Source organism: Nycticebus coucang, chromosome 14, assembly GCF_027406575.1.
Source record: "Nycticebus coucang isolate mNycCou1 chromosome 14, mNycCou1.pri, whole genome shotgun sequence".
Lineage (NCBI taxonomy): Eukaryota > Metazoa > Chordata > Mammalia > Primates > Lorisidae > Nycticebus > Nycticebus coucang.
Window position 1 is genome coordinate 1,955,002 of NC_069793.1, and position 17,514 is coordinate 1,972,515.

The following is a 17,514-nucleotide window of genomic DNA, read 5'->3' on the forward strand; positions in this document are numbered from 1 at the left end:
GGGACCCGGGGCCAGGCATGTCAGGGGCATCACAGAGGGGCACCCAGGGCCAGGGCTCCGCAGCCAGCCCCAAGGCCACTACTCTCCCCACACCTTGGGACCTCCTGGCCAGTGGACAAAGCTCTCCCTGTCCCTGAGGATTGGGCGTTTTTCTTCATGGTTACACCAGGGTCAGGGTCAGGGAGGGACCAGCAGATCCAGGCTCATGCTGCCCGCTGCCTGAGGGCTGGGGCTGCCCTTGGCTCCCCCACTGTGAAGACTGTCCTGTCCATACTGCATCCAGGAGAAAGTCACATAGGCAGCCCACACTTATGGGGTGGGAAGAGAGTCTCCGTGAACGGCCCAGAAACTACCCTCTGACTGACACATCCAACCCTTACCTATGCTGGCTCTGGCTTCTCAAGGCGTATTCAGTGGTGGGTTATGGCCCCGTTTGACCTGACTGTGCAGCTCACACACCCGCAAAGGCCCATGTAGACCCTGCCCCTACCCATGGTTGCATCATTTTGTATAATTACAGATACATGTTTTAATGAAGCCTCCCACAGAGGCCCCACGTGGGGGTCAGTGAGGCCTGAGTCCTCTCTGTGTCCTAGGATGGCTCTATATCACCCATTTGTGCTGCAAAGGCATTAAAAATCAAATGATTTTTTTCAAAAATTTGTTGTCACAGAACACTCCAAGTGGCGTTTCATAACATCTGCAAGTGATCTTGGGATCAGACCCCATCTCCCAAATGCCCCCAAGGATTGCGCTCCACTTGCACACCTCACGACAGGGAGCTCATCCCGGCCCAGGTGCTGTCTCCTCCCACACACACACCCACCACCGCCATGACTCCCCCCATCCCAGCACCAAGAACCAGGCCCTCCAGGCACAGGCCCCAGATGTCAACAAATGCCCTGGTGTCTTAGGCCAGGCTGGGCAGCAGGGCTGGTGGGGCCAGCCTCACCACCCCTCCCCTTCCTGCTCAGCCCATTTCCGGGGCACGGCTGGGTTCCAGGGCACGTTGACAAAGAGCCCCAAGGGCGGATGCAGCCTCCTGGGCGGGCAGCTGTGGTCTGAGGACCCTGCCCACTGGAAACCACAGAAGCAGAGGAGAGGAGGGAAGGGGAGAAGAGGGGAGAGGCTCCACCATGGGGCCTCGAAGTCGAGTCAGGGCTGCCAAATGCCAGATGCTGGTCACAAGTGTTTTTGTCTTGGTAATGAGTGGGTTGGGCAGGGCAGGGGGGCGGGCTTGGGGGGAGGGTTGTCTCCAGGCCACCAGCACTGTGGTCACTCCTCCTTACATGCATACCAGCCTCACCGTCCCCATCCTGCTCCAGCAGACACACGCCCAGGGTCCCTGGTGCAGGCAGTGGCCGTTTGGACAGAATGGCCCTATAGGCAGCATCTGTCCTCCCACGATCAGCACAGGGCCTGGAGGAGGCTGAGCTAGGCCAGGGCTTCGCTGGCTGGTGAGCTGGGGTGGAAGGCACTGTCCGCGGAGCTCTGGGGCCCCTCTTCCTGGCCTGGAGGGTGCTGTCACAGGCTGGGGACAAATAGCAATGAATGTGTGACTGTGTGCTCGTCCATGAGTCTGTGCATGTTTGTGCGTGGGGAGTGGGGGGGTGTCTAGGGCCCACGTCAGCCTGCGTCCCCCTGAGTCTGTCTCATCCACAGCTGCTGGGTCTCTCTGTGGCCACCATGGCGGTTCTCACATACTTCGGGGCCCACTCCACTGTCATCAGCTTCACCTCCCTGGAGAGTAACCCATACAAGGCCACACATTGCTGGGGTAAGTGATGTCCTGGCGCAGTGCTGGGGAGGGCCTGGTGGGGCGCGGTCTGCAGGAACCAAGGGTGGTGGGGACCGGGAAGGGCTGCCAAGGGATCCTGGTTCCATGGGGCAGAATCTGGGGGACCTGCTTGGTGCTCCTGCCTTGGACCTCTGCCCCACGGAGCTGTGGGGACAGTGAGGTTGTGTCTGGTGGGGTCAGCAGTCCCAAGCAAGGGGTCTATGAAAAGGGCTGCTGAACTCTCAGAGAGGATGGAGGTGCTGAGGGAGGGCCAGGCCTGCTGGGGTCACTCAGCAAGAGCAAAGAAGGGGTATTGGAGCCAGAGGACCTGCTGGAGCCTCAGGCAGGAGCTCAGGGAGGCCTAGGGGCTGGGGGTGGGGAAGTTTTGGCTCAGAGTCGGACTGGTGGACCCAGCCCCTAGGAACCCTGCTGCCTTAGGACCGACTCTTTTTCCCCAATTCTCCCCAATCCCACGCTGGTCTGGACTGATAAGATTACAGCCCTACAGGCCATTTGTCACTAGAGAATGGGGCCTGTGGCTTCAAAGATAGCCCTGGTGGCAGGGAAGGCAGTGAGGAAGGAGCATAGGAAGGAGGTTGGGGGCACTCTGTGCCTGACGGGGAAAGTGGCCAATTTAGACTCTCGCAGAAGCCCAGGGCCACTTGTAATGCCCAAGTGGGGCAGACTCTGTCAAGGATGCTGCAACCCTCCTCCTCTCCTTCCTGACAGCCTTCTACACAGGAATGAGCCTGGCAGGCCTCCTGACCCTGGGGGCCACCCTGAGTGCTGCAGCCACTGTGAGAGAGGCCCAGGGCCTCATGGCCGGGGTGAGTCCTCTGTACCCCCAGGAAGGAATGGAGTCCCAGCAGGGCTGGGAGCCTGTATGACACCACCCCTGAAGTGCCCAGACAGAAACACAGGCCTAAGGATGTGGCCATCCTGGGCCCACCCCCTGGCCCTACCTCACTGCAACATCCACTCACCCACAGGGCTTTCCATGAGTCCTGAGACGGAGAGCTGCCCTCCCAACTCTGGAAGCCACTTCCAAGCCCTGGGAGGGTCTGGGATGGGGCCTCAGTGGACTGTGGTGACACCAACCCAGACGAGAGAAAGCCCCTTTACCAAACTCCCCAGCCTGGCTCCCTCCTAAGCTCCACATGGCCTCCCCTGCTACAAGGTCCCACAGGCTCCTGGACCTCAGTCCCAGGGAAGTGGCCCTCATGGCCCATATACCAACCGTCCACCTGGGCTCCATCTCGGCTCCTGCCAGCCCTCCTTGGCCACATAGACCCCACAGGCCTGCCCCCCACAGCCCCTCTGACCAGCCCCTGCCCTCTACCCTGAGTAGGCCACCTCCTGAACTTCCTCCTGACCCTCAGCCTCCCACCATCCTTTCCAGCTATGAGATCCCCTCTCTTGCCTCCAATCCTCTGTAAATGGAGACCTTCTCCCTGTATCCCCTACATGCCCCTGAATCCCTGTATCCTCTGTGTCCCCTCCATCCCATGTCCCCTCCACCCTGTGTCCCCCATGCCTGTGTCCTCTCCACCCCCTTTGTCCCCTCCACCCCTGTCCCCTGCATCCCCTCTACACCTGTGTCCCCTCCACCCCTATGTCCCCTCCACCCCTGTGTCCCCTCTACCCCAGTGTCTCCTCCATCCCTGTGTCCCTGTGTCCCTTCCACCTCTGTGTCCCCTCTATCCCTGTGTCCCTGTGCCCCTTCTACCCCCGTGTCCCCTCTACCCCTGGGTCCCCTCCATCCCTGTGTCCTTGTGTCCCCTCTATCCCTGTGTCCCTCCATCTCTGTGTCCCTGTGTCCCCTCCATCCCTGTGTCCCTGTGTCCCCTGCATACCTGCGTCCCCTGAACCCCTGTGTCCTCGTTTTTAAACATCTCCAAGGATAGGGACAGAGTCACATCCTAGGGCTGCTGCTGAGTCCAGTCATCCCTGGGAAGCCTCAAGGGAGCAGAGAAGGGTGCAGCAGCTCCAGTGCTGACCAGGACTCCTACACCAGGGGGACATGGGCAGGGCAGCGCTGGGCTGGGTGGGCACAAAATCCCAGGCCTGTGCAGTCTGGCTTCAGAGTCAGGTAGGAGGCCCCACTGGGAGATGACAGAGCATGTAGACTGTACCCCAGGGGTGCGTGTGGCCTGGGAAAGGACACCTGGATGGAATGGACCTAAGACTAGGCTGGCAGTAGGGCAGCAGGGGCTGTAGGGCCAGCGGCCTACAGAGAACTGGGCCTGGGACTGCAGCGCCGGCCACCAGAGGCCGCTGTGGCGCTGGGCTCCAGGCCATGGAGGCGGGAGCAGGGGCTGGTGGGGCCAGTCTCAGGTCCCTGTCTCAGCCCGCCCTGCCCTGTGCACAGGCCAGCTCAGATCCCTGATTTGTGGCCAAAGTGGGCCTGAGTCTGTGTCCCCAGCTAGCCGCAAGGATCAGGGTGACTGTTATGTGGGTTGGTTTGTGGAACCTCCTGGGAGCCCCCAGCCAGACCTCATAGGGGTGGGTTCCTGAGGGCACTCCGGTCACAGCTGGGTGGACTCCAGCACCTGAGACTCCACCCGAGAGGCCTGCTCCGCTGAGCTGAGAGCACAGGGTGTCTGTGCGTATCCACACATGTGTGCTTGTCTCTGAGCTTAATGTGCCTGTGTGCACACGTGTGTGTGCCTGTGTCGGCTACACAGTGTGTGTGAACACATGTGTGTGTCTGTGTTTGTGAACACAGGGTATCCGTGTGCACACGCGTGTGTGCCTGTGTCTGCTATACAGTGTTGTGTGAACACATGTGTGTGTCAGTGTCTGTGAACACAGGGTACCTGTGTGCACATGCGTGTGTGCCTGTGTCTGCTACACTGTGTGTGTGAACACATGTGTGTGTCTGTGTCTGTGAACACAGGGTGCCCGTGTGCACATGCGTGTGTGTCTGTGTCTGCTACACAGGGTGCCCGTGTGTACATGCATGTGTGCCTATGTCTGCTACACAGTGTGCATGTGTGAACACGTGTGTGTCTGTGTCTGTGAACACAGGGTGCCTGTGTGCACAGGAGTGTGTGTCTGTGTCTGCTACACAGGGTGCCCGTGTGTGTACATGCGTGTGTGCCTGTGTCTGCTACCCAGTGTGCGTGTGTGAACACGTGTGTGTCTGTGTTTGTGAACACAGGGTGCCCGTGTGCATACATGCGTGTGTGCCTATGTTTTGGTGCTGCAGTGGCTTCTGCATGGGGTCTGGCCTGTCCATGTGTTCATGAGCGTGCGCACACGGGGCAGGCACTGGGGAGCAAGGAGTGGAAAGATGGCTTCCCACGTGCCAGTGCCCACCATCCCTCTTGCCGCCCCGCCTGCCCCCACTTCCTGCCCTCCCCGGCCTCTCCCCAGCTGGCCTCTCGCACAGGAAACGAAGGAGCTTGCTGGGCCTTGAGATTTGTTTGCGTCTCATCTCTTCACTTATTTCCATTTAGAATAAGGAGAAAACCCTCTGACAGTGGAGACCTTGGGGAGGCCTGGGTGGGCCTGTCCCCTGCCCACCCCGGACCCTCTCTGCAGGGTGAGGTGGTGGAGCAGGCAGCCAATGTTTTTTTTCCTCCTAAGGAATAAAATGGTTTCTGGAAAATGCTGGTCTCCTGAGCTGGCTCGGGGCCTCAAGCCTGGGAGGCAGTGTTGAGCGATGGCTTCCAGATGGGGAAGGCGGCCCTCAGGCAGTGAGGAGAGGGAGGAGGAGGGTGGAGAGGAGGAAGGAGAGGAGGAGGGGAGGGTGGTGAGAGGTGGGAGGAGGAAGGGAGGAGGAGGAGGAGACAGTGCAGGGGAAGGAGGAGGAGGGAAAGGAGGGAGCAGAAGGAGAAAACAGAAGAGGAGGGAGAGGAGGAGGGAGTTTCGGAGAAGATGAAGAGGAGGGAAAAAGGAGAGGAGGAGGCGTCCCCAAGGCATCCCCCAAACAGGCCCTACAGCCTCTGTAGGTGGAAGGGCTGGGACGTGGTAGGTGCCCCAGAGCTGGGGGCTGGTGGAGGGACCTGGCTCTTTCCACACACCTCTTGCTCAGCTTCCCCCACAAGATCTGTTCCTTTGTCCCAGCCCGCCCTGGCCAGTGCCTGTTGTTCCTCTGCATCCACAGGCACCACCCTCTATTCCCTTGGTTATCTATTCTCCTGGGTGTCACCCTAAGTGAGGTGCCTGGGTTAGGAGAGCTCACATGGCCATACCATGCCCTAGTCTATGGACAGGCCAGGGGACACGTGTCGGTGTGTGGGGTGACACGCCTGGAGCTGCAGCCATGATAGAGCTGGCAGGGAGTGGGGCAGCCAGCAGAGACTGGGGAGCAGACACCCACCCAGGGCCACTGGACTTCCAGGTGCAGTTTGTGGTCAGTGGCCAGACTGTCTGGAGCTCCAGGAGAAGACTCAGCAGAGACCCAGATCCTTGGGTCACCAGCTCAAAGGCAGCAGATGTAATTATGGCAGGGGATGTCCCCAGGGTCCTTAGTCTGCGGTGACCCTGTGTAACTGTCCATAAAAGTGTGTTGGGGACAGGTGCGTAATGCTTGCAAGCCTCTGTAAGGAGAGCCCTTCTTGAGAGGATGGACAGAGTACGTGGGGCTTCACCAGAGGACTCCTGACTCCAGTAGTGGGGATAGGGCTGTCAGCAAGAGGGGACAGGAGCCGGCTAGGGCACAGGACAGGCAGAGCTGCGGAGAGAAAGGGAGGGAGCTCACCCACAACTCCTCCTCAGGTTGGAGTTAGCTGCAAGGTACTTCAGAAAACTAAACAAAGACAGCGACCTCCACTCTCTCCAACCTTGACAGTGTGGGAGTCTCTTCTCCCAGGAGGATTTCGGCCCAGGGAGGCTCTGTGTGGCCCTCCCTGAGTCAGAGTCTCTCCAGGAGGCAGTCCCAGTGGGCAGGGGTTCCGTCTCCAAGGATGACCTGCCCTTCCTGGAGCAGGGGTGCAGTCCTGTCGCTGACCATGGTGACCAGCCTTCTCCGCCCACAGGGCTTCCTGAGCTTTGCCCTGGGCTTCTGCATCCTGGCACAGGTGGCCTTCTGGAGATCCCGCAACCCCACCCAGGTGAGCACCAGCTGCTCCATCCTGCAGGGGCGTCCCCACACAGGCGAGTAGACACAGGGCAGTTCCCGGTTCCATGTTGTGGGGAGGCCACAGCGTGGGAGTCTCTGCCTGGATATGAGGGTGCCAGGGCTGCAAAGAGGGCTGGGTGGTGGGAGAGGGGCAGCAGCTCTGGGACCTGCACTGCACCCAGTGTCACCACTTCTCCCTTCCCTGCTCAAGGTCCACCCCAAAGGGCTCCTCCCACCCCACCTCACTTGGGGTCACGCACTGGAGACAAGATGGGAAAACACCACCCTTGTCACCCTGTGGCACTGAAAGTTAGTCCAGCAGTCTCGCAGGGGGCAAGCTGGGCAGTTCAGTGTTTTAGCCTCACATTTCCTGTCTGGCCCATTCTCGGTCTGGTTGCAGTGTGGGTGGACAAGGTGAAGACAGTTGCCAGGGTACCCAGGGATGGCCTGAGGCCTCTCCCCGTGCCCTGACACCCATGTTACTCTGAGCAGGAATCAGGTTCTGGATGGGAGAGGGCTGCCAGGGGGCTGGAGCTGTAGTCAGGGAAGGAAGGGGCTGAGAGTGGGACGGCTTCCTCTGGGCCCCTTCTCTGGTCCTGTCCCAGACCTCACACCCCTCACCATGCCCTCGTCTGCCCAGCAGTCCTGAATGGCCTTCAAGGGTCAGGCCAAGTTAAGTTCTGCCCAACCCCAAGTGGGCACTGGGGGCTTCCATCTGCCCACCCAGTGGGCTTTGACTCCTGGCCTGATGCAGGCGCAAGTCCAGGTGGCATGGAGGTGGCCAGGGCCAAGGGCTCTGAATTTGAAGTCGGGGGTCCTCTGTGGGACAAGTCACTCAACCTTCTTCTTCATAGGGGGTGTCAGGGCCTGGGAAGAGGTCCCAGACCAGGCCCAGGGTTCCTCTTTTTTTTGTTTGTTTTTTTGACACAGAGTCTCATTATGTCATCCTCGGTAGAGTGCTGTGGCGTCACAGCTCACAGCAACCTCAAACTCTTAGGCTCAAGCAATTCTCTTGTCTCAGCCTCCCGAGTAGCTGGGACTATAGGCGCCCACCACAACTCTCAGCTATTTTTAGAGAGGAGGTCTCACTCTTTCTCAGGCTGGTCTTGAACTCGTGAGCTCAGGCTACCAGAATGCTAGGATTACAGGTGTGAGAGAAGTAAACTTCAGCCTCCCAGAATGCTAGGATTACAGGTGTGAGAGAAGTAAACCACTGATACATATATATATTTCTAGAGATGGGATCTCACTCGTGCTCAGGCTGGTCTAGAACTCCTGAGCTCAAGCGATCCACCTACCATGGCCTCCCAAAGTGCTAGGATTACAGGCATGAGCCACTGTGCCCAGCAGGTTTCCTTTTAAGAAGGAAGGGGGCTGCTTGAGGGGGCTGCAAGGAAGGAACAAGCTGCCTCACCTGTGCCTGCGGCCGTCCCATCCTCCCCCACCCTTGCCCAAGCTGGCGGTCTTTAATGGGGACTAGTGTGGAGCCTCATGAGCGTGGCTGTGAGAGCATTTGGTGGCAGCGTGTGGGCAGGGGTGTGCATCCCCCCATCTCATGGCCTTAGTCAGGGTCCCTGGAGCCAGGCATGTCCCGGTTTCAGGCTCCCAACACCGCGAGGTCTGGCCGCAGCCCCATGAGAGCAGAGGCCAAGGGGTCAGAGCTGCCTGTGCTGGTGAAGCTGAGGCGGCCTCTTCACCCCAGTTTCCCTCACTCTGCTGAGGACCCCCGAGAGATCTTGGCATACAAGGTCAAGACCACACACCAGGCAGCTGGAAGAGGGAGGAAACAGCACATCCCCAGACTGTCCCTGCCACTCCTAGGGTCACAAACACTCCCGGGTGAGACTAAGGTGCCCACCCTACCCACAGGGAGCCCTACTCACAAGGATTTTCAGCTGCCACTTAGGAGCGGAAGACAGAGGCAGCGGCCGCAGGATGAATACAGAGACTGAGGGCTATTAATTACGTCCTCCCTGAGGTCTGAGAGCCACTTTGCCACAACTCCCCTGTCCCCAGATCAGACAGTGTCGAGAAAATGGATTGCCCAGCTCCCCTTAATAATTCATGCCTGGATTAAGTGCCATGTGTCGGGAGGTGTCAGCTGTGCTATATCCTTGTGGCTCCTTGTGGTCTGGACTCTGTGGCCACCAAGCAGGCTCAGGCCAGAGCTGGCTTTCGGCTGTGGGGTAGACCACAGGCCACCTGCAGCTTCTGTAAGCACCCCCACGCCCCCGCCAGGTCCCAGGCCTCCCAAAGTGCAGAGCCAGCCTGTGCCACGCTGAGCTGAGCCCAGGCAGGTACCTTGACGACCTGGTCTTGGCGGTGTGCCCTGTGGGCCCCTTGGGAGCCCTGGAAGGTGAAGCTCAGAGCATGGGCACCTAACAGGGAACATCTGGCTGCCCCGCCGTCCTCAAGGAAACGCAGCCTCAGCCTCTTGCACCCCCCAAACCTGGAAACGGGCAGATGGTAAAGCATCACCTGTAAGCCTGGCCCCCAAATCCCTCCAGGCCAGGCTTTGTGGGGAGCAAGCTTGGCACAGCCAAGCAGGACAGGCCCCTTGGCTACTAGGAGTACATCGTACTAAGTAACTACACTGAGTAACAAGACAGCTTGCCTGGAGCCTGGAGGCCTTGGGCTAGGGGAGGGGGCCTGGGCCAGACCTGGGTCAGTTTCCGTAGACCCCCAGCCCTCCCCAGAATCTCCCAGAATGAGGACACTTGGCCAGGCCAGACTCATCCCCAAAGAAGCTGAGGCTGAGAGGGGCCTGGCCCCAGCCTGACAGTGCCTTCAGCCAGCTTGGTGCCTGCACCCCAGAGCACTGGCCGCCTCCTGTCAGTCAGGGAGGACAAAGGCAGGCTGAGTTGGCATTGACTTGTGGAGACTTGTCCAACTTTTATTAGCCATCAGTGGGGAGGGATTAATTAGTGCCAGGAGCTAAGTTTGGCATAGGAGGTCCATCTAACTTGTTCGGACAGCCAGGCTGGCCAGGAGCTCCCAGTGCCCCAGCCCCGAGGCCTGCAGCCCTTTCTGGAGGGCAGGCATGAGTGGGCAGAGCAGGCGTGGCTCTCCCATGCAGATCTGTGGGACATCCCCTCAGTGTGTCCTGGCTGTCAGCATGGTTTGAAGGATGCAGGACCTCTGGGCAGGAGGGAGGCACCTCCTGGGGGCTCCCTATGCGAGAAGACCAGCAATTCCTGGGGCAGTCAGGGAAGCCTTCCAGGTGGAGGTCAGTCTCTTTCCTTCCTTGTCTCTAAGGAATAACTTGGCAAAGAGGTGGACATTTTGGTGGGGACAGCAGGAGCAAAGGCCCAGGAGGGGTGCTTGCAGGCAGTGACATGCAGTCTGGGGAGGGCTGGGGTGTGGTGTGAAGGCAGAGTCTGGCAGGCTCCATCTGCCTAGATCTGACCCTAGGTACCCAGGTGTCCCTGGTCAAGGGCCTTACCCAGGGTTTAGCTGCCTGGGGCCTCTGGGGATACAGCTATTTACTCTAGGAAAAGACATAGAACCTCCCTCCCAGCTTTGGGGGCACTGAAGCCCTGGCCCTGGGCCTCTCCTGAGGTCTCTCCCACTGGCCCAGCCCATCACCCATTTCCGGGTCAACAGCAGGGTGACCCCTCCACACTCCACAAGACCACAGCATGTGACAATGAGGCTTAGTCTCTGCCTCATCCCCCAGGAGCCCCGGGGAAGCAGGAGGCCACAGTGACCCCTATGGCAGGGCAGAAGCCCCACAGTTGAAGCCCAGGAGTGTGGCTGCTGCCCAGGGGCCAGGGTTCACTCTCAGGGGCTCCACTTGGTATGGGGGACACGGGAACACGCTCAACACAGGGGCCCACTGCCCTCCAGATCCCCATCGTGGGGTCTCCCCGGGCCTCCCACCAGGGCTGGGCTCCCTGTGCTGTTCCTGGTGCAGGTGGAGGATGCTGCTTTGGACACCTATGACCTGGTGTATGAACAGGCAGTGAAGACTGCGTCTCTTGTCTGGCAGCAGGAGCTAGCGGCCATCCAGGATACGGTGAGTGTCGGGGGCCAGCCTTCCCCTCAAGGGCAGTCAGCTTTGCTGTGGGGACTGAACATAGAGAATGGGCACAGGATGGCCCCAGAGTGAGTGGCTCTGGCCATCTCCTGCCTCAGCCTCCTGACAGTGGGGACAGTGAGCACACACCATCAGGTTGTCTCAGGACTCAGCCCCGCTGCCTCAGTGTAGGACACATCCTTCTTCCTCTGCCCCAGTGGGTCAGCTGCTATTTCCTCAGGGTCCAGTGCAAAGGGAAAAGGCAGAGCCCCTTCAGAAACCATGAAGGATGCTAAACCACGATGGCATTAAAATAAGCACGCACCCTTCCCAACAGGCCAGGGACCACCAGTGCCCAGAAGCCAGCCAGGCCCTCCAGCCAGCAGGCAGTCAGTGTGGCTTCACAGGGGACCCCAGGAGTGGACTATTGGCCTCAGGAAGGCCTCTTGCCAGGGCCCCGATGCCCAGTGGCTGGTGCTCCCTCAGGAACAATGGCTGTACCTTGGGCCCCAGCCCCGGCCCCTACCTAGGCCCTTTGTCCTTGTGGTCCCTGTTTCCCCGTGGGTTCCATCTGCTTCCTGTGGTCTCCAGGTCAAATGGGGGGTCCCACTTGTCTGCTCTTGTAGTTTCTGTGCTGTGGGAAGAGGTCTCCTTTCGGCCATCTTGGGGACGTGGAAGCCAGTCTGTGCCAGGGAGAGGAGGCAGCAAGAGAGGTGAGGCGGGGCTGACAGCCAGGCCACCTGAGATGCAGGGACACCCTCCCAGCCCTTGGCTTCCCCTGGACCCTCGGGATCTGCCTGCTGAAGGACTCAGGAAAGGTTCCGGTGTGATTGGAGGCGACCGAGAAGGCTTTGTGTACAGGGAGCTATAGGGCGGCCACACTGGACGCAGGCCCTGTGCTCCACTCACCCCTCACACATCACCCCGAAGGGGGCTTCCCAAGGCCAGGGAGACCCAGCCCATGGAAGCCTCTGGAAATGCCCGGATAAGATGTCAGTGGCAAGGGCCCCCAAAGTGAGGGTGGTCAGCTCAGTCTAGGGGAGGAGGCAGTGCCCTGAACTGAGGCTGGGGCCCCGCCTGCCAGGCTGGAGGCTTCGAGAAGCCCTTCCTCCCTTCCCTGGGCCACCCCTCCCTTGCCTGCTGTCCTGGAAACAAACCCACCCCATCTTGCAATGAAAGGCCTGGCACTCCTCCAAGGCACGGCAAATGGCTCAGGCCTGCAGGGGGAGGAGCTGGCTCAGCGGCCAGGAGGGCCAGAAGGGCCAGAAGGGCCAGCAGCAAAGGGAAAGGACAAAGAAGGGCCAGCAGCACCCGGGGCAGGGCTGAGAGTTAGGAACGCCTGACTCACACAAGGAGAGTCTTTAAGTTCCCAACTGCAAACAGGACCATGGGTCTGCCTCTCACCCCTGAGAAGCCAGGCAGGAGGCGGAAGGCCTGGCCCCAAACCTGGTCACCATCTGAACGGTTCAGAGACAGCCATCACCTACTTTTTTCTGGAGAGAATAATGCTGCGGATGCTTGGGGGGTAGCAAGGGAGCCTGAACAGTGCGGAGACCCCCACAGCCTTCCACTTGTGCTCCCTGTTAGCCAGCACCCTCTGGGCCCTGAGGTGCTGCACCTGACCCTGGACCCTGGGACACCCAGAATGAGTCAGATCCTGCCCTCCCTGCAGAAGCCAGACAAGTGCCCCAGTGCCCCAACACCAGAGCTCAGGGCTGCTGGGAGGGAAGCCCTGGCTAGACCCCAAAGAAGTGCCCCTAGATCCCCACAGAGACAAGCCTTGTCCCACTTGGTTCTGTCTTTTCTCCTGAGCCCTGGGGTGGCCTGGGAAAGTGCTGCAACCCATCTTCCCTCTGCCCTGGCCTTGGCCCCACTGGCCCAGGTTGGGAGGGCTGGTCAGGGCATGTGCCAAGCCTGCCACCTCTCCCAGGACTGCCTGCAGAGCATCCAGAGCCTCCTGAGGCCGCACCAGCACGTCCTCTCCACCCTGAGTGGCATCGGCCTGGCCCTCATGGTACCCACCCAACCAGCCCACACACAGAGGGAGGGGAGGGTGGGAGCCCTGTTACCACCCAGGCCGGGTTTAGGACCCTGGACACAGCTGGTTCCTGGTGTCCCTGGACACCTGGTGGTACCCTGTCCTGAGGCTGCAGAGCAGACACCTGGCATTTCACCCCCTCCCCACCCACCCCCCCCGCAGGTGTACGCCACGCTCCTCAGCGCCTTCCTCTGCTTCGCCTTCCGCTCTGGCCATAGCCTGGACCGCAGAGGCAAATACGCCCTGGCCACACAGTAGGCATCCTGCCCATATCCATCCTCTCCCTGGGGCCCTGCTGGTGGGTGCTCTGGAGGATGCACTCTGCAGGAGGCTGGGGGTACACCCCACTCCACAGCACACGCTGGACCTCTGTTCACTCCCTGCTTGCTCCCCCTACCCCACCAAGACCTGGCCTCACAAACATACCCGCACTGATACCAGCAGGGAGCGGGGATGCTTCTGGACATCCCCAACCTTGGGGACTCCAGGGCTCCCCCTACACAGGGTACAGAGAGGACCCAGACCCGCAGCCAGAAAGTTCCTCCTGCCCCCACAGCGCCCAGGCCCCCCTGCCTGCCCTCTCCATCCACCCCAGCACTTGCTCTGCCCTGGTCATCTGGAATCCTCTAGAATGTTCTGGAGCAGACTCGTACTCTCCTCTGCTTCTCAGGGCACGTAACCGGCAGCCCCAGGAGCCCAGCCTCTTCAGATGCTCCCAGGGTGGATGCGCACCTCGACTTCCCTCTGGAGCAGACGCTGTTGGTGACCACTGGGGTCTAAGTGGACACTCAGAGGGGTCTCGGTGACTCCAGGACAACTGATACGCTGCTGCGTCCCCATCCTGCACCTCTCCACGGTGGCGAAGACATCCTGGCCGAGCTGACGGCTGGGGAGGGAAGGTTGTCGGATGAACAGACAGAGGACGGGAGTGATGAGAGCAGCTGGGACACCGGCTATGCTGCCTGTGCAGCGGTGACTCAGGGACCTGGGCCACACAGCACACACACACTCCCAGCTCTGCAGGTCCAGCCGAGGAGGCCTCAGCTGGTGCGTGGGGGACTGTGCTCCTGCCCCAAGGTTTTCAGGCCTGTGGTGGGGACAGAGGTCCCCAAGCCCTTGATCCTGGGCCTCTGCTTCCCCAGGCCAGCCTTGGAGCGTCAAGTCTCTCTCTCACTGACTGATGCCTCCTCCTTCCAGCTGGGAGGTGCATGTGACTAGGTGGGCGCCCCCCTCCAAACTGCCCATCTGGAGTTTTGTTTGAATTGTGGTGAAATGCACATAACGTAAATTTGCCATCTCTGCCATTCCTTTTTTTTTTTTTTTTTGAGACAGAGTCTCAAGCTGTCACCCTGGGTAGAGTGCCGTGGTGTCATAGCTCACACAGCAACCTCCAACTCTTGGGCTCAAGCAATCTTCTCGTCTCAGTTTTTCTATTTTTAGGAGAGACGGGGGTCTTACTTTTGATCAGGCTGGTCTCGAATTTATGAGCTCAAGGTATCCAGCCACCTCGGCCTCCCAGAGTGCTGGGATTACAGGCGTGAGCCACCACGCCAGGTCATCTCCGCCATTTTTGAGTGCACAGCTCAGCAGCATTGAGAGCATTTGCAGAGCTGCGTGGCCATCTCTACCCTCCATCTCCAGAACTTTCTAACATCCCTGAACTGAAGCTTTGTCCCCATCAAACACCAGCTCCCCAGCCTCCTAGCCCCTGGGCTTCCCATCTACTCTCTGTCTCTGTGGACTGGACTTTGGGGATGCCTGATAAACGGAGTCACACAGAGTTTCTCCTTCTGTGTCTGGCTTGTCACTTGGTGTGACATCCTCAAAGTCCATCGGTGTGGCGGCCAGTGCCAGGGTTTCTGAAAGGGGAGTCTTCCCACACTGACCAAACTCTCACAGTCACGTGGTCCGGGGACTAAGACAGGACATCTGAGGGGAGAGGGGAGTATTTTAGAACATCTGCCACTGGACACTCAAACCTCCTGACGGTGAACTGGCTCTGTCAGGAGACGTCCACATGATTGGTTCAAAACCCTAAGTTCCGAGTGGACACCAGGTTGACCCTGCCCAGACTGGGGACTCAATGAGGCTGAAAAGCAAAGGTGTGTGTGTCAAGGCCCTTCTCACCTCCACAGAGGGAGGGCGGCCCAAATCCAGAGAGCAGCCTGCCTTGTCTTTCTATCCCCACACTCTTCTTCCTGCACACGCGTCCCAAAACAAGAGTTCCCCACCTAACACAGCACTCAGACAAGTGCAGGCACGTGGGCCTGGTCCCCAAACAAGGACACCCCCAAGTCCTCGTGGGTTCCACGCCTGGTGTCAGTGCAGGGTCTCTGGGTATGGGTGTCCCCCCTGTGGGGAATCTCACTGTTCTTCAACCTGTGAAATAAACACTAGACAAAGCACAGTTTCAGGGGAGAGAGGAAGGAAAAAGAAGGCTCGTTAAATCCTGCGCCAGGCCACACGAGACCACAAGAAAGGAAGGCCCAGCAGAAGCCACCCCCACTCACTTCGGGGGCTGGGTGTGAGAACATGGCTGTGCTCCCCAGTGTGCCTTCCCAGCACGTGTTAATGACTGTGCTCACAGCTGCGATCATGGTGTGTACTGACGGCTACGTTCATGGTGTGTGTTCACAGCTGCGATCATGGTGTGTGTTCAGGGTGTTTGTTCTCAGCCTGCCCCTGAGCTGTGGGAGGAAGAGGAAAGTCCCTGGCCACACAGAGTAGGCCACGTTTCCTCTTTCAGGATTACCTGCTGCCACCATAGCCTCCTTGATGGCAGAAGAGCCAGTGGCACCCATAGCATCCAACTTAGAGAGAGGGTCCCTTTCTTCACTGCTATAGAAGCGACAGGGCAGGGCTCCTGGGAAGAGCTCGTGGCAGCTGCCATGAGAGGTGTCACCCTCACTTCTACCCCATGGACCCCCCCCCCCCTCAACCGGCACATCCTGGTTTGGGGACATTCATGAGGCACGACGCCACCACATGCTGGTGCTTTCCAGCATCCCAGAGGGTGCCGGGAAGCCACAGGGGCTGCTCCTTTGGAGAAACAGGCTCCAGGGAGACCCCAGAGAAGCCCACAGCATCATCCCTTTGTCTGTAAAGTCAGTCCCTTGGTCAGAAACAGAATTGGGGGCTTTGTGTGGAAGGAGCTATGTCGGCAGGAGTGCTTCCCGCGGCAGAAGCAAATCCAATGACAGGAGCCAAGCGTGGTGAGGAAAGAGCTCCTCTGCCCACGGAGGAGGCGTCCAAGCCAGCTATGACCAGCATGGACAATGTGGGATACCCAAAATGCTGCTGACAATCAGGCATCCAGCTGGGGTGTCCAGGTGGGGTTCATAAGACCAAGTCCATGTGTGGGGGCCTACGGGCAGCTCCCCATGATGCCCCATCTCTGCCACTGGGCACTACCAAGTCCCTGGGAGGAGGCTGCCCACCTGCCAGGGGGCTCCAAGGGCCTCACCAAAGTCCAATACCCAGCCTGGCTTGGCCACAGAGAGCACCTGGCTTGCCCAGCTGCAGGCCCCAGCAGAAGAGTAACGACTGGCTCGGGCCACACCTGGTGCCTACAGACAGGCTCAGTCTCCAGCTGGCCGGCGGCGGGGGTGGGGGGTGGGAGTGGGAGAAGCCCAGCTCTGTGTCTTCTCATCAGGGAGGGTCTGGCTATGCTCCCACACTCAAGTGGCGCTGTGACATCCCATCATGGCTAAGACTTAGGCTCCATGGGCACCTGGCTTGTTCAAGACACTGTTAGGACCATTGAGGCCCTGGGTCACAACAGCCAAGTGGCTCAGCCTGCCCACAGCACAGCCAGCACCCTGGGGCACCTCTGCTCTGTACCTGGTCAAAGCTGGCAGCTTGTTGGGCACCTGGGCACACATTGAGGCGCACACCCCAAACCAGCCCAGGTTTCCTCCAAGAAGTGCTGTGCACAGATGGCCCATGGAGGGGACATGGCCAAGGGCTCTGTACCCCAGAGAGGAACTCCACAAGGAAGCACAGGCCTCTGTTTTCATGGGTTTTACTTCTCACTCTCCCACACACTGTTGTGACCAAAGCAACCAACACTTCCCCCTCAAAGGTCAATGTCCAATAGCCAAGGCCAATATGGACTCAGTCGTGGCTGAAAGCCACAGTGTCCTGTAATCCCGGTGCCAGACCACACTGCCGTCCCTCCTGATGACAGCAAAGTGCCTTTCTGGTTTTCTGCACATTGACTTAAAAGCAATAGCAGCAAGAACAGACAGACATTCGATGGCTAAACACTTGCTGGATCTGAGAGCCTGTATCGATGTGCTCAATTAAGAATGTCTGAGGCCATAGTCACAATCACGTCACCACCTGATTTCAAGACCCTCCTCTGGCCCACGGGTTGAAAAACTCTGGGATATGCAAGTAGAGAGGGTCACTGTAAACCACTGTGTTACAGTCACCCCACAGGACAGCCCCAAAGTGCAAGTGCCCCTTATCCAAGATTTCACTTTCTGTGGTCTCAGCAACCCACGGTCAGCTGTGGTCTGAAAACAGATGAATATAGTAAGACAGAGCAGACCCACTGTGAGTGACGCCAGGGGCCGTGACAAGCTGCTCAGCACATGGAGGGTCCCCGTTGGGAGCTG

General features: G+C 59.3%; 1 protein-coding gene across 4 annotated transcripts; it reads left to right on the forward strand.

The window, feature by feature from the left end:
• The first annotated feature begins 1,050 nt into the window (after positions 1-1,050).
• TSPAN32 (tetraspanin 32) lies at positions 1,051-15,339 on the forward strand. 4 transcript variants are annotated; one of them, XM_053562563.1, is made up of 9 exons: positions 1,051-1,202; positions 1,663-1,777; positions 2,507-2,604; positions 6,760-6,834; positions 10,756-10,857; positions 11,484-11,570; positions 12,788-12,871; positions 13,058-13,149; positions 13,566-15,339. In XM_053562563.1, exons 1-9 carry the CDS (start codon positions 1,137-1,139, stop codon positions 13,699-13,701), a joined length of 855 nt encoding a protein of 284 aa, XP_053418538.1. In that variant the 5' UTR covers positions 1,051-1,136; the 3' UTR covers positions 13,702-15,339. The 4 variants fall into 4 exon arrangements, with proteins under 4 accessions (XP_053418538.1, XP_053418537.1, XP_053418536.1 ...); XM_053562562.1 differs by lacking the exon at positions 13,058-13,149 and having other exon boundaries at positions 11,195-11,570; XM_053562561.1 differs by lacking the exons at positions 13,058-13,149; positions 13,566-15,339 and having other exon boundaries at positions 11,195-11,570; positions 12,788-13,004.
• The last annotated feature ends 2,175 nt before the right edge of the window (positions 15,340-17,514 follow it).